The sequence below is a fragment of the Eleutherodactylus coqui genome, chromosome 2, assembly GCF_035609145.1.
Source record: "Eleutherodactylus coqui strain aEleCoq1 chromosome 2, aEleCoq1.hap1, whole genome shotgun sequence".
In the NCBI taxonomy this organism is placed as follows: domain Eukaryota; kingdom Metazoa; phylum Chordata; class Amphibia; order Anura; family Eleutherodactylidae; genus Eleutherodactylus; species Eleutherodactylus coqui.
Genome location: NC_089838.1, coordinates 217,726,040 through 217,752,718, shown reverse-complemented (window position 1 = coordinate 217,752,718; position 26,679 = coordinate 217,726,040). Strand labels below are relative to the sequence as shown.

At 43.1% G+C, this 26,679-nt stretch overlaps 1 protein-coding gene across 1 annotated transcript in view; it reads left to right on the top strand.

Annotated features, from left to right (window-relative positions):
- The window catches only part of TRPM1 (transient receptor potential cation channel subfamily M member 1), a 166,709-nt gene that overhangs the window by 100,212 nt on the left and 39,818 nt on the right, over positions 1 to 26,679 (top strand). The window contains exons 15-20 of the mRNA XM_066592492.1: positions 1,172 to 1,201; positions 3,143 to 3,432; positions 4,544 to 4,772; positions 12,717 to 12,839; positions 19,534 to 19,665; positions 22,236 to 22,364. Coding sequence (XP_066448589.1) covers positions 1,172 to 1,201; positions 3,143 to 3,432; positions 4,544 to 4,772; positions 12,717 to 12,839; positions 19,534 to 19,665; positions 22,236 to 22,364 — 933 coding nt within the window. The remainder of the gene's footprint in view (positions 1 to 1,171; positions 1,202 to 3,142; positions 3,433 to 4,543; positions 4,773 to 12,716; positions 12,840 to 19,533; positions 19,666 to 22,235; positions 22,365 to 26,679) is intronic.

Here is a 26,679-nt window from a genome sequence, read left to right as displayed (position 1 = left end):
AGTATGCTCCATACCTGACAGCTATCAGTTGTTTTTGACAGCTACCATCAACTGCTGCAATAAGAGTTAGCTCATGGCAGTTAACTATTTAGATGTCACTATCAAAGCTGGCGATGCATCTAAATAGCCAGCCTGGCGGCCTCTGTGCCGCCACATCTGCCCTCCCTCGGACACGGTTATGGTGTGCTGATGGGTTACTATGACAATGCAGAGCCTAGTACAGACTCCCAGGAGTGCCATGCATGGATGCCTATTAAGTAGTAGGCAACACTGAAAATGACTCTGTGCTGCAATAATGAAGTACAGTATAAGTGATCGCAAGTCCCCTGTGGGAACTAAAAAAGTGTAAAAAAAATTTTTAAAGAATTTTTAAAACAGAAAAAATCTTAAATTATTCCCATGAAAATCTTAAAAATGAAAAAACATGTTTGGCATCACAGTGTTTCTAAAAGTCCAAATTATTCAAATAGGACACTATTTACCCTGCACTGTGAAGACCATAAGAAAAAAAATAGTACAAAATGCCAAAATTGTAGGTTTTTTTTCTACCTTATCTTCCCTAAAAATTAAGCAAAAAGTAATTAAAAAGATGTATATACCCTAAAATTAAACTGATAATAACTACAGCTTGCCCTGCAGAAAAACAAACAACCAAGTTAACGAAAAATTGAAAAAGTTCTGGGTCTCAAAGATTAAAAGCAATTTTTGCTTTAAGTAAGTTACTTTCATTAATTTTAAGTAGTGAAACATAAAAAAAACTATATACATTTTGTATCACCATAATTGTACTGACTCACATATCGTTTTTACTGCTTTTTCAACATTGTAAAAACAACCTCCCCCCACCCCCCCCAAAAAAATGGTGCAATTGTTTTTTTTAGCATTTCACTCCACTCATCACATTATCTGGTACATTAAATAATACCATTATGAAAAATAACTTATCCCACAAAAATAAGCCCTCATAGTTATGGCTCTTGGAAGGTAGGGATAGGAAACACAAAATAATAAAATTGAAAATTCTCTGTTCTTGAAGGGATTCATACTGTATTGTCTACTAGTCACATTGCCTTTAGCTCTAGATTTGATGACATATGATGTGATTGTACCTGTTTTAGCATAATTTACATTAGTTTAACAAGATTTAATAAATAATCTCTGTTCTCTGCAGCCAAAAGCCCTCAAACTTTTAGGAATGGAGGTGAGTGTGTATTTTCCAGTTTCTATGGATTTTTGCTCCGCATAATAGTTCATTATATTATAAATAAGTGATGTTCCAAATATTTGTTGCACTCAGTATTTATTCACGTGTAACTTTACCTCTTGTTCAGTGACTTGGAACCTTCCTCATTGTTTTTCCCTTAGGATTATACATCCGTGTCATCACTCCCCGCCTCTCATCCCTTTACTGGTTCCTTTAGTAAAGACCTCTCTTACCTATGCTTTTCCACGTGATCCTATAACTGTAGAACATCCGTAAATCCAGCAGCTAAGCGAAGATTTTGCCTTTACTGAGGTGAACATTTCTGTTTAATATCACAACTTTTTGTCTTTAGTAGAAGAAATGATATAATCAGTGCATCTTTCTTAGGCTCCTCACACACTTGTGTCTTTCCTCCGTTGAGCCTTTCCTTTTTTTCTGTACTGTTTTTAGAACAGAGAAATGGAATTAAAGCTGAACTAAATGTTTCAATTGTTTTCCCTCATTCATATAAATGAGTTTTCAGAAAAACTAAATCCTTTCAGTTTGCTTCAGTTCATTAATGGAACAAATAACAGTCTGCCAGTTAAAAAACTGAAACAAAATGGAATTGAAGCAAACTATAATAATTCAGTTTTTTTTTAACTCATTTAAATCAATAGGGGAAAAACTGAAACATTTTTTCATGCTTTAATTTTGTTTCTCTACTCCAAAAACAGAACAGAGAAATGGAAAGGCTCAACAAAGGCAAAACATTAGTGTGAAAGGGGCCTTTTTTTAGGGTGCATTCACACTTCAGATAGGGCTGTTAGCTATAATTCCGTCTCTCGGTTTCATTTTTAGAGCAGAGAAATGGAATTAAAATGTAAATAAACTGAACTGTTTTTTCCCCCCATTTTTCAAAAAATAGAAGGCAAATTGAAAGCTTTCAGTGCAAACCAATAGAACAGAAGCAAACTGAAAGCTTTCTATTTGCTTTCCGGTTTTTATTTTAAACCGATTGAAATCAATGGGGGGGGGGGGGGGAACTATTCTGTTTATTTCCATCTTAATTCCCTTTCTCTGCTCCAAAAATGGAACAGAGAGATGGAATTATAATTGATAGCTCTAATGGAAGTGTGAATACAGCCTTAAGGCCCATTTACACGGAGCAAGAATCGTTGCATCTAAACGCGCGGCCATCGTGCACTTTTCGTGCACTGCTGGCTCATTGTTAAATTCAGCTAAAAACCTAAAAAAGACACTTTTTTAGTTACCAAAAAACTTCAATAGCTTGTAGAGATGAGCGAGCGTACTCGGAAAAGCACTACTCGCTCAAGTAATTTGCTTTATCCGAGTATCGCTGTGCTCATCCCTGAAGATTCAGGTGCCGCTGCGGCTGACAGGTGAGTCGCAGCGGGGAGCAGGGGAGAGCGGGCGGGAGAGAGGGAGAGAAAGATCTCCCCTCCGTTCCTCCCCGCTCTCCCCTGCAGCTCCCCGCTCCGTGCCGGCACCCGAATCTTCAGGGACGAGCACAGCGATACTCGGATAAAGCAAATTACTCGAGCGAGTAGTGCTTTTCCGAGTACGCTCGCTCATCTCTAATAGCTTGTATGGACAGGAATCGTTAGTTTTTGGATTTTATGGACACCTATTCATAAAATTGTAATATTGCTATTGTGTTTAAAATGGGGTACGGCATTTGTAAACCAGCCTGATGAAGGGGCCTCTGTGTGTAGAAGGCTCGCAATATACTTTTCCTGGTTATCCATTAAAGGTATCAACCTTATATTATTTTTTGCAATATAAAAAATATTTATTTTGGAGGAAGTCTTCTAACTTTACTTTCAAATCTGTCATTTTCTAACAATGTTTGTAAAAAATGAGTACATAGAAAGTAATCCTAAAGTTACTGCAATGTTGTAGTTCTCCCACTGGTTAACTCTACATTGACAACTGCAGGATGATGAGCCTCCAACTAAAGGCAAGAAAAAGAAGAAGAAAAAGGAGGAAGAAATTGACATTGATGTGGATGATCCAGAGGTTAGCCGATTCCAATTCCCCTTCCATGAACTAATGGTCTGGGCTGTGCTTATGAAAAGGCAGAAGATGGCTCTTTTTCTATGGCAACGTGGAGAAGAAACCATGGCAAAAGCATTGGTAGCATGCAAACTATACAAGTCAATGGCTCATGAGTCCTCTGAAAGTGACCTTGTAGATGACATTTCCCAAGACCTGGACAACAATTCAAAGTTAGTTTCTTTCATGGTCTCAAGCGTCATCCTTTTTATGCTTCATGAGCTTTGATTTTAGGGTTCTATTGTTTGTTTCAGCTAGTTTATCCAGATATGTGTACTCTGTAGCAGTCAGAGAAATACAGCTGTTATAATTGGCTATTAAGTAACAGTACATTGTCTGCATGGACAGCTAACTTAAGGCCCATTTACACACAAAGACAATCTTTCAAACAATTGAAAAATTGACAGTTTTAGCGATCATTTTGCATAAAGGTTTAATGGACACTAATGTCCATTAACACTTTATCATGTTCATTTGCATGTAAAAGGGCCTCTGGTAGCTGCTTTCCGAACACAGCATGTGGTCTGAGCTCTGCACACAGCTCCATTGCTCTCACATGGGCAGTCGGCAGAATACAATGTAATTTCCAACTCCCATTGAGAACACAGCGTGCGGTCCCTGTTATCTCTCTCCGGCTGGATGATTGATTTTAAGTTCACCTTCAAATTTTCATTCAGCCGAAAAGTGAACGATGGCAGCATTTACACGCAAGAATGATCACTCATTTGCAGTTGTTTGACTGGTTTTTCAGCAATAATCCTTGCATGTAAATGGGCCTTAACATAGTATTGTTTTTATTGTTGATATGTCTGGAAACACCTAGGGAGAATTTTGTCTTTAAGGTAGCAACTTCCTGGACTCTACAGAGGTGTTTTGTGGTGTTGAGTCCCAAATAGCATAGAATCTAATGATTTCTAATGCTTTCCATTACCCTCTACCTTTACACCCGTAGGGACATTTCACAAGGATGCAAATTGTTCCGAGGGCGCAGAAGAATTTGGGTATCATGAAATCCACACCAAAATCTGCACATCTAAATGTGGATTTTGGTACGGAATTGCCAGCAGATTTAAACTATTTTCAATTCTTCATCAAACTCTGCATGTTAGATTAGTGGATTTTGGCGCAGAATTTTCTGACAAAGTCCACTGCATCCTGTGGAACAATTCCATCCATGTGAAAAGTCACTTATATTTTATATATAAAACATATCTCAGTAAACTTCATTTAATTCTTATCATGTACTATTTCTCTATTTCAATGGTATACTTTCTTTCTCATCAGGGATTTTGGTCAACTGGCTGTGGAACTTTTGGATCAGTCCTACAAACATGATGAGCAGGTTGCAATGAAACTATTGACATATGAACTTAAGAATTGGAGTAATTCTACTTGTCTGAAATTAGCTGTGGCTGCCAAACATCGGGACTTTATAGCACACACATGCAGCCAAATGTTACTGACAGATATGTGGATGGGGCGTCTGCGCATGAGGAAGAATCCAGGTCTTAAGGTACTGTGTTAAAGGTTGCGGCCACCTTTCTCCACTTTAAATCCATGCATTTTTTCTCAAAAATATTTTTTGGAATTGGAAGTGATTAAAAATGCTTAACCGTTTTTCTTCTTCACTAGCAGTGTGTTCCTATACATTGCAAGCTGGTGGACTGATTTTCTTGCAAAATCCATTAATCAGACTGACTGATGGGTTGTGCAGCTAATGAAGGGAGAGGGCATTTCTAATCACTAGTTTACAGCAAGGAAGGAGGAAGATGTGTTATATAAAGTTTGTCATTACAAATGATGGCCACTAGGACCCAGCTCCTGTGAATGATGCAAGCTAGGTCCTTTTTTCTCTATTCTCTCCACAGCTGCTGCTGGGGATTGGGTGAAGGGGAATGGGGGAGACGTGGGACAGCATGGGCAGCAGCGGTGAGAACAATAAAAGAACTCAATAGTGTTGCAGATGGGATGCAATAAAAATCAAGCTTTATATGTTGGTTGCACATTTCCTACTCCCCTTTAAGGGTGCATTCAGACAACCGTATATCGGCTGGGTTTTCACGTCCAGCCGATATACGGCGTCTCTCTCTGCAGGGGGAGGAGCTATTTCTCCTCTCATTGCAAATAGTGCACAGGGGTGGAGAGGGAGTGGAGAAGAGGCAGAGAGGGGGCGGGAGCTCAGAGCACTGCTCCCGGCTCTTCCAGCCTCCTCCCCCTGCAGAGAGAGATGCCGTATATCGGCTGGGCGTGAAAACCCAGCCAATATGCGGTCGTCTGAATGCACCCTTAGACTGTATATAATATATCCCTTCTTTCCCTGCTGTAAATGTGTGATTAAACATCCCCCCATTAGCTGCAAAACCCATCAGTCAGTTTGACTAATGCATTTTTAGGAAAATAGGTCCTTCAGCTTGCAGTATGTAGGAACACACTGCAAGCGCAGGAGAAAATGGAAAATTTTTAATTACTTCCAGTTACAAAAAATATTTTTGAGTAAAAACACATTTATTAATCAGATATTTTCCTTTTGTTTATATAGTGCCTACATTTTCCACAATGTTGTACAGAAATTGTCACTATTCAAATCAGTCATTGTCCCTAAGGCCTTAGTCAGACGGGCGTTTTTAGCCGCGATTTGCACATGCGTCCGGCGATTTTATAAAACCATTGCTTTGCAATGGTATCGGACACATGAGCGCTTTTTATGCGCTCGTCCGATAAATTATAGAACAAAAAATCGCAGATCGCACCTATCTGCGATTCCTGTTCTCTTCTCTATATGCGCTCAATGGGGCCGGCGGCGGCAGCGCCGACCCCATTGAGAACATATAGAAGACAAATCATTCTTCTCTGCCACAGCTGTAACAGCTGTGACAGAGAAGAACAATGTTTGCCCATTGAATTCAATGGAGCCGGCAATACAGCCGCTCCATTGAAAGCAATGGGCTGCCGGCGTGCGCGGGGGTTAATTGTCGGGAAGGGCTTAAATATATAAGCCCTTCCCTGCAATTCATCCTAAAATGTGTTAAAATAAAAAAAAATTGTATACTCACCTTTCCGCTGCAGCCGGAGTCCAGCCGCGGCCGCTGTCAGTTCTCCTGAACTGCTTCTCGGCACTATCAGCCGGCGGGGCTTTAAAATCCCCGCCTGCTGAATGATCTGCCTCTGATTGGTCACAGCCCTGACCAATCAGAGGCAGGTTTCACTCACACACCCATTCATGAATTCATGAATGGGTGAGTGAGTGCTGCCTCTCAGCGCTGAGCCAATCAGGGGCAGGTCTGACTCACATCCATTCATGAATTCATGAATGGGTGTGAGTGAGACATGCCTCTGATTGGCTCAGCGCTGAGCCAATCAGGGGGCAGGTCTGACTCACACCCCCTTCACACCCACAGCAGGACGGTGGCGCGGAACTCCGGCTGCCGGGAGCAGGTAAGTATATATATATATTTTATTTTTACACATTTTAGGATGCATTGCAGGTAAGGGCTTATATATTTAAGCCCTTACCGACAATTCATCCCGGGCTCGCCCGCAGCGCATTGCTTTAAATGGAGCCGGCTCTATTGCCGTCTCCATTGAATGCAATGCGCTGGACAGCTCCGGCCCGTTTCTAATGAAACGTGGCTAGGAGCAGATTTTCTGGCGATTTGCGGGCGACTTGCGCGCACCGGTCACGCGATTTGCGGATGCGCATCCGTCATGCGATCCGCAAATCGCGCGAAAAAACGCCCGTCTGACTAAGGCCTAATAAGGCTCACAATCTAATTTCACTACATCGGTCACACAAACTAGGGCCAATGCAATTGGAAGCCAACAGAGACACATGCAAATATAGGAAGAGCACACAAACTGCATATGTTGCCGTTGCTAAAATTTGAGCCTAAGACCACAGTGCTGCAAAGTAAAAGTGCTAACCGCTAGCCTATGCACAGTTTATTCACTTTAGGGAATTTTCTAGAAGTTTTACAACAAATGATAATTGCCATGTGAGTTTACCGGTAAAAAATAGTGGTGTTACCCATAAAATTGCATGGCAATTAACTATCATTTTGTAAACAATGCCCACCACATGTGTTCATGGTCCTCAATCACATGCTGCTGCTGTGTGTGTGGGGCTAGATTAACATAGGCAGTCTTGGTGCGTTTTTGCTTGTTATCAAGCCAGAAGTAGATACAAAAGGAAATATAAGTATAGAGGAAGAAGAACAATGATGTCACAATCACATTAATGTCATAAACATATTATAATCACGATGATGTTGTAATCAGGATGCTGTCACAATCACAATGTCATAATCACAACCAAGTCACAGTGACAATGATGTCATTCTATGGGTCTGAGGCTTCATTCACACAAGCGTATATCGGCCCCATTTTCCCGACTGGCTGATATACGCTGCCCATCTGATGCATTGGTTTACAATGCATCAGTTCAGATAGACGTATTCCCACAGCGTAAAAGCATATGGTGCGCATTTCAGCCAGGCGCTTTTACACCGGACAGGAAATATAGTTCAGGAACTATCTTCCGGACGGCATACAGTGGCGGCTCCCATAGACTTCTATGGGAGCTGTTGGAGAAGGGAGGTGGGAGAGAGTTTAGCAGCGTGTCTGCTAAACTCCCACCCCCTACCCTTCTCCTTTCCTTCCGCCCCCTCACCAACTCTCGGCAAAGGGAGGGGGTGAGACGGGGTGGGAGCTAGTTGCTAAGCTCCTGTCCTGCCACTCCCATTGCTGGCAGATGACAAGGGTCAGGGAGGGGGCGGGAACTTGGCACACTAGCTCCCACCCCCTTCCTTTGCCGAGAGCTGGTGAGGGGGCGGAAAGGGGGAGGCAGTTTAGCAGAGCATCCTGGGCTTCGCGTATACTCGCTGGACTGGGCCGTCTGAAGGGGCGTACTAATAGGAGATTTGTGCACCTGTTCACGCGATTTTTGGTTGCGCTGTGGCCATGACACGCCGGACCAAAAATCGCCTACACCTGTGTCAATGAGCCCTTAGAATGCGCCAATGCAAATTCAATTAATTTTCGTTAAAAACTAGTTTTTTTCTAATAAAGTAGTACAAAATTAAAAAATCTATATAAACTTGGTATTGCAGTATGCATGGTGATTATTTTTACTGAATGGTGAATGCCATGAAAACAAAACCCAGAAAACAATTGTGGAATTTCTGGAGGTTTTTCTATCCCCCCTCCCCCCCCAAAAAAATGTAATAAGTAATAAAATACATTATATGTACTCCAGAGTGGTACTACGGAAAAATACAACTGGTCCCACAAAAAACAAGCCCTTATACAGCTATGTCAATGAGTTATGGCTCTTGCAATGCGATTATGAAAATCACTTGGTCCTTAAGTCACAAAATAGGCCAGTCACTAAGCGGTTAAATATAAGTTTATATGTCTAGGCAATCTAATAAAGTGTTCTCTTTACTCTTGATGCCTGCACCACTTTTAGAGTGACTTGGAATCACGGTTAATAGTTTATAAGCATTACTTTCGGACTACAAAGCATGCGTGCATTCTATTGATGTTTAGTAGAGATGAGCGAGCACCAAAATGCTCGGGTGCTCGTTACTCGGGACGAAATTATCGTGATGCTCGAGGGTTCGTTTCGAGTAACGAACCCCATTGAAGTCAATGGGCGACTCGAGCATTTTTGTATATTGCCGATGCTCGCTAAGGTTTTCATTTGTAAAAATCTGGGCAATTCAAGAAAGTGATGGGAACGACACAGCAACGGATAGGGCAGGCGAGGGGCTACATGTTGGGCTGCATCTCAAGTTCCCAGGTCCCACTATTAAGCCACAATAGCGGCAAGTGTGGGGCCCCCCTCCTCCCAACAACTTTTACTTCTGAAAAGCCCTCATTAGCAATGCATACCTTAGCTAAGCACCACACTACCTCCAACAAAGCACAATCACTGCCTGCATGACAATCCGCTGCCACTTCTCCTGGGTTACATGCTGCCCAACCCCCCCCCCCCCCGACCCTGTGTCCACAGCGCACACCAAAGTGTCCCTGCGCAGCCTTCAGCTGCACTCATGCCACACCACCCTCATGTCTATTTATAAGTGTGTCTGCCATGAGGAGGAACCGCAGGCACACACTGCAGAGGGTTGGCACGGCTAGGCAGCGACCCTCTTTAAAAGGGGCGGGGCGATAGCCCACAATGCTGTACAGAAGCAATGAGAAATCCAATCCTGTGCCACCTCCATCAGGAGCTGCACACGTGGGCATAGCAATGGGGAACCTATGTGCCACACACTATTTATTCTGTCAAGGTGTCTGCATGCCCCAGTCAGACCGCAGTTTTTTATAAATAGTCACAGGCAGGTACAACTCCGCAATGGGAATTCCGTGTGCACCCACAGCATGGGTGGCTCCCTGGAACCCACCGGCTGTACATAAATGTATCCCATTGCAGTGCCCATCACAGCTGAGGTAACGTCCGATTAAATGCAGGTGGGCTTCGGCCCACACTGCATGCCCCAGTCAGACTGGGGTTCTTTAGAAGTGGACACATGCAGTTACAACTCCCTGTGGACCCACAGCATGGATGGCTCCCTGGAACCCACCGGCGGTACATAAATATATCCCATTGCATTGCCCAACACAGCTGATGTAACGTCAGCTTTAATGCAGGTGGGCAAAAAATTAATTGGATTACACTGTAGGCGAGGGCCCAAAAAATTGGTGTACCAACAGTACTAATGTACCTCAGAAAAATTGCCCATGCCCAACCAAGAGGGCAGGTGAAACCCATTAATCGCTTTGGTTAATGTAGCTTAATTTGTAACTAGGCCTGGAGGCAGCCCAATTAAAATAAAAATTGGTTCAGGTGAAAGTTTCAACGCTTTAATGAGCATTGAAACGTATAAAAATTGTTTACAAAAATTATATGACTGAGCCTTGTGGGCCTAAGAAAAATTGCCCGTTCGGTGTGATTACGCCAGGTTTCAGGAGGAGGAGCAGGAGGAGGAGGATGAATATTATACGCAGATTGATGAAGCTAAAAGGTCCACGTTTGTGATAGAGAACAATGCTTCCATCCGCGGGTGCAGCCTACGTATTGTTTAGGTATCGCTGCTGTCCGCTGGTGGAGAAGAGAAGTCTGGGGAAATCCAGGCTTTGTTCATCTTGATGAGTGTAAGCCTGTCGGCACTGTTGGTTGACAGGCGGGTACGCTTATCCGTGATGATTCCCCCAGCCGCACTAAACACCCTCTCTGACAAGACGCTAGCTGCAGGACAAGCAAGTACCTCCAGGGCATACAGCGCGAGTTCAGGCCACGTGTCCAGCTTCGACACCCAGTAGTTGTAGGGGGTAGAGGCGTCACGGAGGACGGTCGTGCGATCGGCTACGTACTCCCTCACCATCCTTTTACAGTGCTCCCGCCGACTCAGCCTTGACTGGGGAGCAGTGACACAGTCTTGCTGGGGAGCCAGAAAGCTGTCAAAGGCCTTAGAGAGTGTTCCCCTGCTACCTGGCCCTCGGAACTGCGCCTTCGGCCACTAGCGCTGTCGGATGGGAATTTTACCATCAGTTTGTCCGCCAGGGTCCTGTGGTATAGCATCACTCTCGAACCCCTTTCCTCTTCGGGTATGAGAGTGGAAAGGTTCTCCTTATACCATGGGTCGAGCAGTGTGTACACCCAGTAATCCGTAGTGGCCAGAATGCGTGTAACGCGAGGGTCACGAGAAAGGCATCCTAACATGAAGTCAGCCATGTGTGCCAGGGTACCTGTACGCAACACATGGCTGTCCTCACTAGGAAGATCACTTTCAGGATCCTCCTCCTCCTCAGGCCATACACGCTGAAAGGATGACAGGCAAGCAGCATGGGTACCCTCAGCAGTGGGCCAAGCTGTCTCTTCCCCCTCCTCCTCATCCTCCTCCCCCTCCTCTTCAACGCGCTGAGATATAGACAGGAGGGTGCTCTGACTATCCAGCGACATACTGTCTTCCCCCGCCTCTGTTTCCGAGCGCAAAGCGTCTGCCTTTATGCTTTGCATGGAACTTCTCAAGAGGCATAGCAGAGGAATGGTGACGCTAATGATTGCAGCATCGCCGCTCACCATCTGGGTAGACTCCTCAAAGTTTCCAAGGACCTGGTAGATGTCTGCCAACCAGGCCCACTCTTCTGTAAAGATGGAGGCTAATAAGTAGAGGAATCCAAAGGGATATATAGTCTGCGCATGGCAGCCACTTCATTTTGATAAGCAACCCATTCCTCATGGACATATGATCATCTAAAACAAGTGCTGAAATGCAAGACCGAGTGGTTCAAATAGTAATTTATCGCTCATTAGCCAGCTTGTAGGAAAAAGGAACCAAGAAAAAAAGAAACAGATGAAAAGGGGGAAAAAGGAAGGTCCATGAAATATACTAATAAAGTGTATCAGTACATAAATGAATAAGTGGCTCCGAAATGGAAATAAAATCGCCACAAATATAAAATTTAGGATTAAATGATATCCAAGAAATAATTATCAAAATAGTAAACAATATTAGTTTGTTGATATTAGGGTTGATTTTCCACATGTAGGCAGCAAGGAAAAAAATGTTCAAAGAAGCCATATAGACTAAAGGCTCTTTTACATACAATGATTATTATCACTCAAAATTTGCTCAAAAGCCATCTTTTGCTCCATTTTCCTGAGGTTCCTGCACGGACGGCTTCCCCTGAAATCAATGGAAGCCGTCCAACCTGCGGCCCGTCCACAATTAACATTGCGGGCAAGCCACAGATTCCGCGGGAAAAGCAGGAGTTTAAAAAAAATCTGTGATGACCATCCGCAGTACAGAAAACCCAGAAGAAGAGAGGTGGGAGTGGACACCACCTGCACACACAGGTACGCAGGGTCATCCTCCACGGTCACGGCTAGATTCCATGCGGGATTCCCCCACGGAATCCATGTATGCTGTGTGCATGAAGCCTTAATGCACAGAATTTACTTGTCTGTTGTAATGATTTTCAATCTGTGATCAGGAAATCAAGTTGGCTTCATTTATCCTTTTGTCAATTTGTGTTTTGAACAATCATGATGATGTTATAATAAGGATGCTGTAATGATGATGATGTCACAGTCATGATACAATAATCACAATAATGTTACAATGACGTTTATGTCATAATGATTAAGATGATGTCATAATGGTGATGATGTCACAGTCCCAATGATGTCTTAATAACAATGATGTCATAATCAGGAGGATGGCACAATGATTATGATGTTATCTTAGCAATGATTTCACATTGACAATTGTAATTGTCATAATGATGTTGCAGTGAAAATGGTGTAATAATTGTGATGCAATACCACACAAACTGTGGACGGGTGTTGTGTTGTTTTTGGAAGAAAGCAGCCATGTTTTTCTAACACTAGACAACCCACTTATTGCTTTCAGCTTCTATGTTTTGGTTAGCATCTCTTTTTCCGTAATTTCAGGTAATACTAGGAATTCTTTTTCCACCAACCATTTTGTTTCTGGAGTTCCGGACCCAGGATGACCTTTCATTTCATACCTCAAAAGAATATGAAGAAGGAAAAGAGAAAGAAGATGATAACATGGTAAGGACCTACACTGTCTTGTGGGAGTCATGGGAACCATTCTGCGTAACATACAGCATCACAAAGGGAAGAGGCTTCTTCTGTCACCTAATTGCAGGATGGCATGTGATGGCACGGCAGTGACAGAGGCAGTTAATGTGCAGGAAAATAAACATTATTATTTATATGGCATCACTCCACAATAGGGCTCAATATTTTAACATTGCATAATAGTATTCTAACATATTTTCAATTATTTCCCTACAAATAGCACATGGTAACACTTAGGCCTCATGTCCACGGGCAAAATATGATTTTAAATTCGCAGTGGATCACCCGCATGCAGATCCGCATCCCATAGGGATGCATTGACCACCCACGGGTAGATAAATACCCGCAGATGGTCAATAAAAGTGAATTAAAAAAAATGGAGCATGAAAAAAAACGTGACATGCTCCATTTTCGTGCGGGTCTCTCGTGGGGACGGCTCCCGCAGGCTTCTATTGAAGCCTATGGAAGCCGCCCGGATCCGCGGGAGACCTACAATAAGAATAACTTACCCGCAGCGGACCGGGCAGGTCTTCTCTTCTTCACGGCCGGATCTCCTTTCTTCGGCCCGGCGTATGTGCCCGGCGCATGCGTGCGGCACGCTGCCGGCGTGCCGAGTACATCCGCCGGCCGAAGAAAGAAGATACGGCCGTGAAGAAGAGAAGACCTGCCCGGTCCGCTGCGGATAAGTTTATTCTTATTTTCAGCACTCATGTCCACGGGGCAGGAGGGACCCGCTGCGGATTCTCCATGGAGAATCCGTAGCGGGCCTGATTTTCCCCGTGGATATGAGGTCTTAGGGCTCAGTCACACGGGCGACAATCCGCGCGTATTTTCGCTCAGAAAAACAGCCACACCGTGTGCGGACACAAATCCGCATGACCAGCTCCATTGCCACCCATATGTTCTTTTTTGTGACAAGTGTGGACGTCGGCGTTGCAGACGTTTTTCCGCACGAAAATACATGCGGATCGCCGCTGATACGCGCGTACAAACACCCGTGTGACTGAGCCCTTATACTGTATGAAGTTAGTTAATTAACGTTCCTCTGTTAAAGCGAACCCATCATCACTTTTTACCATACTATAGTAAACACGGTGATAAAATTTTTACCTGTATTTGTTTACAAAATATATTTTTTCATGGCTCTTTATTAATGCATAACTGCAAAATCTCTGTTTAAAAACTTCCCGCATCAAAATCTTAAGCTGACATGCGCATACGCAGATCATCTCTCCCTTTTGTGAGCAGAATCGCCAGGCTCATCTGTGTATGTGTGGGTCATTTGTGTCTTAAGATTTTGCTACACTACATTGATGATGTAGTATCATAGAAAAGAGGAGTGAACGTATGGGAAAAACATGCAGGTAAGAAAGCCAGTCCGGCCTGCTCATTGGACCAATCTGCATGATTTACAGTTGGATCAGGAACTTTTTAAATAGCAATTTCACAGGTATGCATTTATAAAGAGCCATGACAAAATAAGTTCTGTTAACATTTGTAGGTGTCACGTCCAACCTGGTCGCCCTGGCTCTGGAACCTGAAATCTCCACCAAATGCACACACAAAACACCAAGGGGGAAGTGAACTGAAAACTGGACTCACGGGCAGACATAAACCAATGACTGACAAACACGAAACCACGCCCCAAGCATACCTGCACACATAACCAGATGGAATAGCTATGAAAGTACGAGGTATTGGTTTATTAATTGGCCAAGTCACTTAAGCCCATGAGCTCACCAACAAGGGTCCTCGTTGTCTCGTAGGTCCCTACTTTCACAAGACAACCTACCCCATGAATCCTGACTGCAAGCGGGGCGATTGTCCCAATAAGGATGGCCCCATGCTAGAACCTAAGGATCTGGCTTGCCCTAGATGAAAAACAATCCAAGCAGAACAGGATACAGTTTCCACCAACACACAGTGGAATGCATACCACACGGAACAGGTCTGTTCACCTCAAGTCTAGCCACCTGTACAGACACACAGAACACATCGCAGTTCACACCTACAGATCTACACACATGAATGCAAACACAAGGGGGGAAGAAGAAACTAGCTTCCTCTAGCCAGAGGGGCTAGTATTTATATGCAACAGACTAGTGGTGATTGGATGGTTAGAGAACTCCACATCTAGCCAGCACAAACATGCACACCTATGGAAGTATGCTTATGGAAAACCCATAGAACAACAGGTCCCTACAACCTAACAGTACTTTCCCTGTAAAAACGGGGCATCTGGACAGGTAGGGCAAAAAAAAATTAGCAACACTTCTAAACAGACACACATCCAACAGGACTTATGCTATGGGCCTGACACCAATGCATGAATGTCATAAAAAGGAGGGAAACCTATCGTGCACCTCTAAACAGAACTACGGCACCTTACACAAATGACCTCAGTCACAATAGTCTGCAAAGGGAGTGCACAAACCCAGAGGGGAAGAAAGATGGCAACCACCTAGACTGACACAATCTCACACAGGACTTATACATAGAGGCCTGGTACAGGCACAGCAGGAGAGGTAATAACACACAGATACATAACACACAGAGGTCTGACGCAAACAGTTAGGCTGTTTAATATACCATGTCCAACCTGGATGCACTGGCTCTGAAACCTGAAATCTTCACGCAAACACACACACGAAACACCAAGGGAAAGTAAACTGTAAACTGTACTAACAGACAGGCCTAACATAAGGAATGAACTGACCAAAACACGCACCATGCATACCTGCACACATAAACAGATGGAATAGCTATAAAAGTATGATGTATTAGTTTGTGAATTGGTCAAGTCACTTAAGCCCACGAGCCCGCTTTAAGGTTCTTGTTGTCTTGTGGGTCCCTACTCTAACGAGACAACTTCCACATGAAACTTGCCTGCATGCAGGGCGATTGTCCCAATAGGGATGGACCCATGCTGTAACCTACAGACCCAACTCGCCCAGGATGAAAATAAAAAACAGGACAGAACACAGTTCACATCAACATACTAGGGATTGCATGCAATACAGAACAGGACTGTTCATACTTCATGTCTGGCTACCTGTGCAGACCCACACAACACATCATGCATGAAAGCAAAACCCCGGGGTGTAGGAAAACGAGCATCCTCTAGCCAGAGGGCTGGTATATATATATATTATGCAGTAGACCAGTAGGGAATGGCTGGCTGGAGAAATCCACACCCAGCCAGCTGAAACATCCCACACCTGTGAAGGCATGCTCCTGGAAACCCGTAGAACAACAAGTCCCAGGCAGGACAGGACAACCTAACAGTAGGTAATAATTCTAGCACCGTATTTACTTTACCATGGTAAAGTGATGATAGGTTCCCTTTAAATCCCGAATATTACTGTCACTTAGGGATTCATTAAAACTCAAACACAATACTGAAGGAAATATCCTGAAAATAGCAATTTTCAGTTACCATTAACCCTGCGTTACAGTGTTACATCCAAAACCTTAAAAAGGAATTGTTCTTAAAGCAATTAACCTCATTACCTCTTTCTACCAGTACACTCAGTATAGTAGGTTTTAATCTCACTTCTTAAAGGAGTCTCTGCAATTGGGATCAAAGCCCAAAAGGATACATCTTCTATCGTTTAGTTTTTTTGCCTTCTGTTGGCAAAATGGAACATTTTCAACTCAACGGTCTCGCAGTTCTTGGCCATTCTCTCTCTGTCAGCGTACCATTTCCCCTGTTTTTCTGTCTTTCTTTCTTGCACACACAAAACTCTAGCTAGCATTTATTTTCTTTAAGGGTGGCTTCGCACAAAAACACACTTCTATTAGAACCAATGCATTCCCTATGGTGTGTGCATATGACCGTGCTTTACAGGCGTGTGCCTGCAAAGATAGGACATGCGTGCCCCATAGGGAATGCACGAATTGTCTTCAAATGGAGCCACTGCTGCTGTCGGCGGCTCCATTGAAGACAATGGTCTGCCGGCACCCCGTAATTGTTTTTCAGGGAAGAGCTTTAAATATAAGCTCTTTACTGAAAAACAAGAATTTTAGTGTAAAAAAAAAACCTATCCGCCGCTGCCTTGTCCCCACGGGGATGAAGAATACATCTGCTGCATGGAAAAATGGCAGATGTTTCCTGCATCCTCGCAAGGAAAAAGAATTCCCTGCTGCATCTGCCACATCTGTGACAGATGCAGCAAAGGAATTCTTCATCCCTGCAGGGAATAAAGAATTCCCTACCACAGCTGTCACAGATGATAGCTGTGGTAGCGGATCCAGTTGCTGGCACTCAGTAATTGTTTTTCAGGGAAGGGCTTTAGGTATAAGCCCTTCCCTAAAAAACAAGACAAATTAGTGTAAAAAATAAAAAAAACATACTCACCTTCCTTCAGGTGCCGGGGCTCGGCTGCGTCCTCTCTGCGCTGTCCTCGGCTCTTCAAAGCAGTTCTTTCAGCAGGTGGGGATTTTATCGCTGCCTGCTGAAAGAGCTGCTTCTGATTGGCTGAGGCGCTCAGCCAATCACAGGCAGCTCTCGCCTGTCATTCATTCAGCGAGAGCTGCCTGTGATTGGCTGAGGTGCTCAGACAATCACAGACAGCTGCTTCTGATTGGCTGAGCACCTCAGCCAATCACAAGCAGCTCTTTCAGCAGGCTCAAAGAACTGCTTTGAAGACCTGGGGACAGCGCAGAGAGGATGCGGCTGAGCCCCGGCAGCTGGAATGTTTGTTTTTCAGGGAAGAGCTTATATTTAAAGCTCTTCCCTGAAAAACAATTAAAGGGTGCCAGCAGAGCATTATCTTCAATTGAGCCGCCAGCAGCAGCAGGACCTGCATACACGCGTGTTTTTGCGCATACAGGGGTGCGCACCTATGTACACACCTATGTACACACAAAAACACGCTCGGTTTTTGAAGCCACCCTTACTAACAGTGCACCTATACAGACATCAGCCTCTTCAGATGATTGTATAAAATAAATATCAGCTTGTCTGGCTCTAACTTTACAAAAAAACATTTCTAACTGCCAACTGGCGGGCTAACCACATAAACAAAATAAATCCAGATATCAGTTCCTCTACTCACACAGAGTTTTTTCCTACAGCTTTGGGTGTCTGTATCTTTAGGGGAGAGAGACCTACTAGAGCTGGCCATTAACTAACTAGTAGGTGAGCTTGCTTCCCATTGCTTCACAGAATGATAGCAGTCTGGGGGAAAAAACTCCTATTCGCTACAACTTCTATCATCTTGTCACAGTCTCTGAGAAACCATGGACAGGGAGTCTTCCTCTCCTTCCATGCTCTATAGCATCTTGTGTCCTCTGGCTCCTGTCTCTACTCTCAATGGCTGCTCCTTTACCTGCTATAGTAACCACTACAGCAGGCCTTCACTGGGCTGCTCTTTTCACAGCTATCTTTTGCTTAGAAGCTGGTTTCTTCCACTTCTCTTGGTCCCGGTCTTTCCTGCTGTTTCAATGTCTTTTTATATAAAGATGGTGCCCACCAAGAATGCTCTGCTCTTGCATGCTAGCGCAGGGAGCAGAGCTTATCCCCATAATACATTTTCCTTGCTGAGTCACCGCTGACATCAGCAGGGTGGTGAGGCATCTTCTCTGGTGCTTACAGTGCCTGTAATCCTCTCCCCTCTGCCACATAACAGGCAGCGGGCAGAGCTTAGTGGCTAGCTGCTCGGCATAGCAGTTCTGCTACCCTGACAGTTCTGCAGATGGAGCAAGGAACCCCTTACAGTGGGAAGTTAGCATGGCAGCCTGAAGCCTAATAATGAAGGCCCTGGCAGAGCATGTGTCAATAACCACAGTCGACCCTCCGTCATACGTTGTAGCCTTGACTAGTAGGCTGCTCACAGTTATGTTTCTCAGAGCTTCTCTCAGCCATGTGTTCTTGCTGCCTGTGATTGGTTAATTATTTCACCTGCTGTGGCCATTCAGACAATCAAGGCAAAGATTCCAACATGCTAAGGACTAGGGCAATGAGCTGGAAGAATCTGTCCAGCCAAAATTAGTACTTGTACTGTAGAAAAATAATAATCTGTGGAATAATAGACATAACAGGTATTACCGTGTCCATAAAAGCCAGAACTATTAAAATAGTATGTTGCGTATCCCACACTGGAAGCGCCATAAAAAAATAGTAATAACCAATATCAGAACTTGCTGTTTTAGTCATCTAGCAGTTAAAAAATGGAATAAACAGTGATCAAAAAGCTGTATGTAACCTGTAATGGTACAGCTACAGCCCTCACAATGTTCCCTCAATGGAAAAAAATTAAAAATTACGGGTCTCAGAATATCATATAGCAAGAAGCCAATTTTTTAAGTTTCTATATTTTGTACATGAAAAAAATGACAAAATTGCATTTTTTTCTTATTCCACTCCATGAAAATAGTTTTTTACATTTTATAAAAAAATATATGGCACATTAAATGATGCCATTAAAATACAACTCATCACACAAACAAGCCATCATATAGCTATGTCAATGTAAAAATAAAAAAAGTTATGGCGCTTGGAAGATGGGAATGAAAAAATGAAAACTGGCTATAGCGGGGAGAATTCAATTAAGCATAGCTTCATATATATAATACATTATAATTTTATCATGTTTATGTGTGAACGTCCGTATTCTCATCTTCTAATTTATAGTAAATGTATTTGTGATAAAATTACTTTTAGGATGCGAATGCTGATGCCAATTCTCGAAAAGGAGATGAAGAGAATGGACATAGAAAACAAAGGAGTATTCCTATCGGCACAAAGATCTATGAGTTCTACAATGCTCCAATTGTCAAATTCTGGTTTTATACAGTAAGTCAAAAGCCTTCCATGCTTAAATCATCTAGAGTGACAATGTCTAATAATCACAAAGCTAAAAAGGTATACATAAGGATATATGCTGATCAGATACAAAGGGCTGTTTATTAGAAGACTTGTTAAAAATAGAGCGAGGCAAACGTAAAGGTGTTGAGAAGGCCATCTAAAAATGAGAGCATACATCTGTCAGGCTGGGTTTACACAGGGCGGATTTGCCGCGGTTTTGCCACAGCAGATCCGCCCGCGGCAAAACCGCCCGCGGCCGCTAATCTCGGGATTAGCCAGCCATGTGGATGAGATTTCTCAGAAATCTCGTCCACACGGGACGGCTAATCCGCTGCGGTAAATCCGGTTGAAACCGCGGCTGCGGCCGCCGCAGCCACGGTTTCCAAAGATTGAGCAGGTCTGTTTACCTTTCCTTTTTTGTTTATTTATGTCACGGCCGCGCTCTCCTCTATGGGAGCGCTGGCCGCAACAGAAAAGCATGCGGCCGAGCCGCTTCAAAGCCGCCACGGCTTAAACCGCGGCGGTTCTCCCGGCGGAAATCTCACGGTTTTTGCTGCGGCCAAACCGCGAGATTTCCGACGGGAATCCACCCTGTGTGAACCCTGCCTCAATGATCCCCATTGGGGTAAAACATAAATTACATACTGGGGGAAGGGGGGGGGGGGGGGTTGCATACAGTAGTATTGAAAAGTTCAAACAACTTCACTTTTTCTATATGATTGGGTTAAAGATATATTGAAGTATACCAGGAAAACAAATCCCCAAAGAACACTGTTTTTTATTTAAGCCATTTAGGACCAGGCTGTAAATTTACGGCGCCTGGTCCCAGGCTTAAAGCCTAGCCATATGTAAAATTAGGGCTGGGATTTAAGTCTCCTGCTCTGGAATCAATCAGAGGCAGGACGGGTTGCCAGCTGTTAGTTATACCTGATAACCCGGAGGAGAACACAGAAGAGATTTTTATCACTTTCTGCCTCAATGAGTGCTGTGTACTAAAAAGTGAAAGCAAAAGTGTAACTTCCACTATGGGAACCCGGGTGTCACATGACCGCTGGGATTCCCAGCTACAGCTGAGCTGCAGGATCCCAGAAGACTTTGATCACCTCTGCCAGTGACTAATGTCACTATAGGGGATGTTTTTCCTTATAACAGGGGCTCCTATGGATGCACCAGCTACAGTGGAAAAACATAGATAGTAAAAAACATAATTACATACACAAGTAAATAAAAATGGCAGAATAAAATAACAATATATACATAAGAAAGAAAATAACCCAAAGCCGACGCTATAAGTGTCCTATAATCCAAAACCTTACATATTATATATCAAAACGTCCGAAACAAATAGAGGAACCCATTGCCATACTTTATTTTAGAGTAAATATACTAATTTTTAAAAAAAATAACTCTAAATGTCAAAAAATTTTTTTGCTTTTTACCCCCAATAAAACTAAAAAACGGGGGAAAAAAGTCAGTGGAAAAGATATAGAAAAATAACCCTATATGTCACAGAAAAAAAACACAGCAAAAATAATTTTGGTAGCTAAAGGAAAAAAAATAGGGCAGTAAAACCGTCACATGGGTAAAATCCCTAAAAAGTGTCTGGTCCTTAGGGTACAAAACAGCTTGGTCCTTAAGGGGTTAAAAAGATTTTATTGAGCTTCCATATATAAAGAAAATTACATTCAAACTTTAGCTATAAACATTGCTTATTATGTTAACCATGACCGAAAGCCATTTTTCGTATAGATACTTACTTAATTAACACTACTAAGTTTGATAATGTCTTCCGTCACAATAAATAATTCACTTTCTTATTCAAGCAAACACAAAGGAACAAACATTTCAACACTGTTCCATGCCGTGCCCCATCAAAGCACATTCCATCGACAAATGTTTGGCTATTGATGGTCTATGGGCATGTTAGACATATTGATTGGGAGATATTCTAGCCTATACACTGAACATACAGTCGAGTGGAGTGAACCTGGCCTCGTTAGATTAGGGCTGCTAATATTTTCACAGCATGGTAATAGACATATCTTTACGTGTTTTACAAGCACACTGGTATTAGAAGAAATGGCGACTTGCAGTAGGGGGTGCATTAATACATTGCATGCCTGGGTTAGCAATACTGAAGGAATTCTTCAACTGTCTGTGAACATTTCTTAGGTCAAATCAGAATTCACTTCAGAGGTGATCTCTGTGCTAAACCCTTTGACCTTTTTAGTAATGCTTTGCAAATCATCTTAAAAGGGATTATACTTCAACAGATCAAGGACGAAACAAATAACTTTTATGTTTTCCTGAGCACCTTTTTTGTACTGGATAGCACTAAAAGAGGTCTATTAGACGTTATATATTCTTGAGTGGACGTTATATGTCATTATCATCTTCCTCCGCAGAGGCATTTGCATTTCAAATCTGATTTTAACAACCCTCCTCACATTTGGCTGTTCATTTAATGAAGATTTAAACTAAACCAATATTTGAGCTCTGATACTTACCACAACTGTTATTTAAATGTGTGTGATAATAAATATATTTTTTCTTCACAGATTGCCTACTTAGCATATTTAATGTTATTTAATTATGTTATTTTGGTGAAGATGGAGCGATGGCCTTTATTTCAGGAGTGGATTGTCATTTCATATATCATTACACTCGGACTTGAAAAAGTGAGAGAGGTGAGAATTTTGCTCAGTTCAGTATAAAACCGTACACATTTTTACACGTTGGTACTTGAGCAGAAGTCATGATAGTGAGCAGAATAAGAGTGGTTTTAGTTTCAAAGGGTTTTATTGTGTTTTATAATCATACATATAATAGGCTTGTAGTATTCAGAAGTCCTCTCGCAGGGGGCCACATATTGGCATAAAATAAGATATGCCTACATTGGCTAGTGAATCACAAACAGAGAAAAAAAATATATAATAAAAATAAGGGTAGTTAACATGGGGGTTTAAACCATTAAGTTGTCAGGAATTCACATTGTCGTTCAGAAATGTCTATATGACGTGTGTACTTGGTCACTAGAATAGTATTTAGGTAGATAGTATATTATGGCGTAGCCCTGGAATCTCTAAGCACTCAATCCAGAGTTGCCAGATTTTCTCGAAGTTTGTCATAGTGTCTGTTCTAATCGCATGAATCCTTTCACATAACATCATTGAGGATATTCTATTAAGCACCTCTGGGAAGGAGAGAGTAGGTGAGTTCCATTTAGAGGTGATGTGGATTCTTGTAGCCATACATATAGATTGAATTAATTTGTGAGCTTAATATTGAAATCACAGAGGGCAGTCCCCCACAGGAACACTGTAGGGGATTTAGGAACCGGACTCAAAAACAGTTGGTTGAGAAGGTTGTGAACCTGTGACCGTAGGCTTTTGACCTCTGGGCATGTCCACCATGTATGAAGCATATCCCCCCTTTCTTGGCATCCCCAAAAGCATAATGGGGAGGAGGATGGGTAGAGATGGTGCAATCTCTGTGGAACTAAGTATGTCCTATATAAAATTTTAATTAAAGTTTCCATAAGGGAAACTTGGTGGCTGCCTTTGGAGATTGGGGAGCAACAATGCTGCCATCTGTCAGTGGTCATCTCAAGCTGTAGGTCCGATTCCCATCTCTTCATAAACATAAGCTTCTCCCCATGCAGAGGTTGGTTCAGCGTATTATATATATACGAAAGCATTCCTCTCTGAAAAGGGTTTCAGGCACATACAGCTTCCAATGGTGTGGGAATAGGTGGTATGGAGGCGGGAGCTATGGAATTGTTAAAGTGGAATATTTGATTAATACTTAGATATTCCTGGGTAGGTGGTTGAAATATGGCTACAAACTGCTGTATAGTGTAAAGTTTTGCTTTATTATAAAAATGTCATAGGGTGGTTATCCAGTTTCATGTCCACCATTTAAATCCATCTAAGTCTTGGCTTGGTGGAAATTAGGGGTTGGGAAGTATTGGCAGCATGGAGGAGATCCTGGAGAGCAAGTTATACTTAAACCGGGCACTTCTCCATAGCAAGAGGGAGTGATATGAGAGTGGACTCATATGTTGTAGTCTTGGAGGGAGTGGATCCGTAGACCAAGTCAGATATGCTGTGTTGTGTGGATAAATGCGATTTTTCTCTATTTCCATCCATAGACCCCAGTACCCATTGGGTTATTCTGGCCGCCTTATAATATTTGACTATATTGGGCACTGGACAGGCCTCCCAGTCGTTTATGATTACTATACATTACTGTGTGTTTAATGCTCGCTCTTTTGTTGTTCTATATAAATCTAAATATATTGCGCCGAAAGTTCCGTAAAGTGGATAAGGAAATGAGTATTGGCAGACATCTGAAGAGATACAATATACGTGGCAAAGTGGTCATTTTTATTGCATTAATTCTACCTTTCCAAGAAAGTTGGGGTTTATCCCATTTAAGCAGTTCAGATGATAACCTCTTAGTTAGAGCTAGGTAGTTTCACCCATAGAAGGAGTGTATTGAAGTACTTAGAGTAATGCCTTGATATGAGATATAATGAATTTTTTGTTGAAACTGAAAAGTAATGTTGATCAATTTTATTAAGAATTCTGGGTGTTAATAAAAGATATTTCAGATTTATCAACGTTCACTCGAAGGCCTGAGAGCTTGGACCAGATGTCTAGTGTGGACATTAAGTTTGGCAGTAAAGTTAAAGGTTGGGAAAGGGTCAGTAACAGATCGTCTGCAAATAGGCTTATTTTATAGTCATTATTCCTCATCCAAATACCTTTTTTCTATTGGGATTAATACGGATTGCCTCTGCCAGTCGTTCAATGGCCAGAGCAAATAGAGCTGAGGAGAGAGGGCATCACTGTCTGGTGCCCCTACTAATTTGTATAGGGGCAGCCCTGGTGGACGGAAGTTTCAGGAATGCGAAGGGTGTTTAGTAGAGGGCTAAGAGGGTGAAGAGGAAAGGTCCCTGAATCCTAATGTGCTATAAAACCGAGAATAAGTAGCTCCATGACAATGTATCAAAGGCCTTTTCTAAGTCTAGTGCCAGGAAAGTAATTTGGAATTTTGTCATAGAAACCGAGTCTATAATATTTAAGACCTTTCTTATGTTGTCTGGGGCTTTCTTGCTAGAATGAAACCAACTTGATTCCGTGGATTAAAAATGGGAGAAAATGGTTCAGTCGGATTGCTAGAATGGAGGTGTTGCTAGAATCCTGGTTAAGTAGTAAGACTGGTCTATAGTTTTTTGGAGATAAGTTATCTTTGCCTTCCTTAGGGATCACTGTTAGTTGCGAGTCCAAAAACTCATGCGGAGGTATTTTCCCATTCCAGAGTCTCTGAAACAATTACTTCAAAGGTTGGACTAGTACGAGCTTTTTGTAATACAAAGCAGTGAATCCTTCGGGACCAGGGGCCTTTCCTCAGATTTTTGGTGGTATTTAAAATTTCTTCTTCTGAAATATCAGCATTCAGGGCGTCTCTTTGGAGGTCAGAGAGACAAGGGAGCTTTACTGCATCTGAACCCCTTAGTGACGAAGCCTGTTTGCGTCTTAGTGACGGAGCCAAATTTTGGAAATCTGACATGCGTCGTTCAACGTAGCATAACTCCGTAAAGGCTTTACATATCCAAGTGATTCTGACATTGTTTTTTCGCCACATGTTGTACTTCATTTAGGTGGTAAAAAGAGACCGATATAATTTGTGTATATTTATTAAAAGTACCAATATTGGAAAAATTTTGAAAAAATTGTCATTTTTTTCACATTTTCAACTGTAATATCTCAAATATGTCCAAACATACTGTACAAATTTTTGATAACATATATATTTCCATCTGTTTACTTTATGCACACTTAAAAAAATATTGTGTTTTTTTTTAACCATTTAGAGGACGTACAAATTTAACATTACTTTTCGGCATTTTGAGGAGCACTTTGTTTTCCTGCACCAAGCCAAGTTTGCAAAGGCTCATGAGTGTCAGAATAATAGATACCCCCACAAATGTCCCCATTTTAAAAACTACATCCCTTAATGCACATGTGTCAAACACAAGGCCCGCGGGCCGAATCCGGCCCGCTGCCTCGTTTCATGTGGCCCGCGGCGTGCCGACGCTGCTCACCACTAAGCTATTACCAGCTGGAGTGCTGCAGCTCCCCGCTGGCATATTAACATTTTTCACAACACTTCTGCCCTATTCAGCAATTCCAGCAACCTGATTGGTTGCTTGGTGAATCAGCCAACCCAAACAACCAATCAGGCTGCTGGAACTGCTGAATAAGCAGAAGTGATGTGGAAAATGTTAATATGTGAGCGGAGGGGAAGCAGCGCAGACAGCAAGGAGGAGGTAAGTATGTGGTTAAGGGGGGCTAATGGTGGCTGGGGGGGGGGGGTGTTAATGATATTAATGGTTGCTGCTGGGGGGGGGTTAATGGTGGCTGCTGAGAGGGGGGTTAATGGTGACTGCTGAGAGGGGGGGGGGTTAATGGTGGCTGCTGAGAGGGGGGGGGTTAATGGTGGCTGCTGAGAGGGGGGGTTAATGGTGACTGCTGAGAGGGGGGGGGTTAATGGTGGCTGCTGAGAGGGGGGGTTAATGGTGACTGCTGAGAGGGGGTGGTTAATGGTGGCTGCTGAGAGGGGGGGTTAATGGTAGCTACGGGGGGGGGGGGTTAATGGTGGCTGCTGGAGGAGGGGGGTTAATGGTGGCTGCTGGAGGAGGGGGGTTAATGGTGGCTGCTGGAGGAGGGGGGTAAATGGTGGCTGAGGGGGGGGGTTAATGGTGGCTGAGGGGGGGTTAATGGTGGCTGCTGAGAGGGGGGGTTAATGGTGGCTGCTGAGAGGGGGGGTTAATGGTGGCTGCTGAGAGGGGGGGGGTTAATGGTGGCTGCTGAGAGGGGGGGTTAATGGTGACTGCTGAGAGGGGGTGGTTAATGGTGGCTGCTGAGAGGGGGGGGGGTTAATGGTGGCTGCTGAGAGGGGGGGGGGTTAATGGTGGCTGCTGAGAGGGGGGGGGTT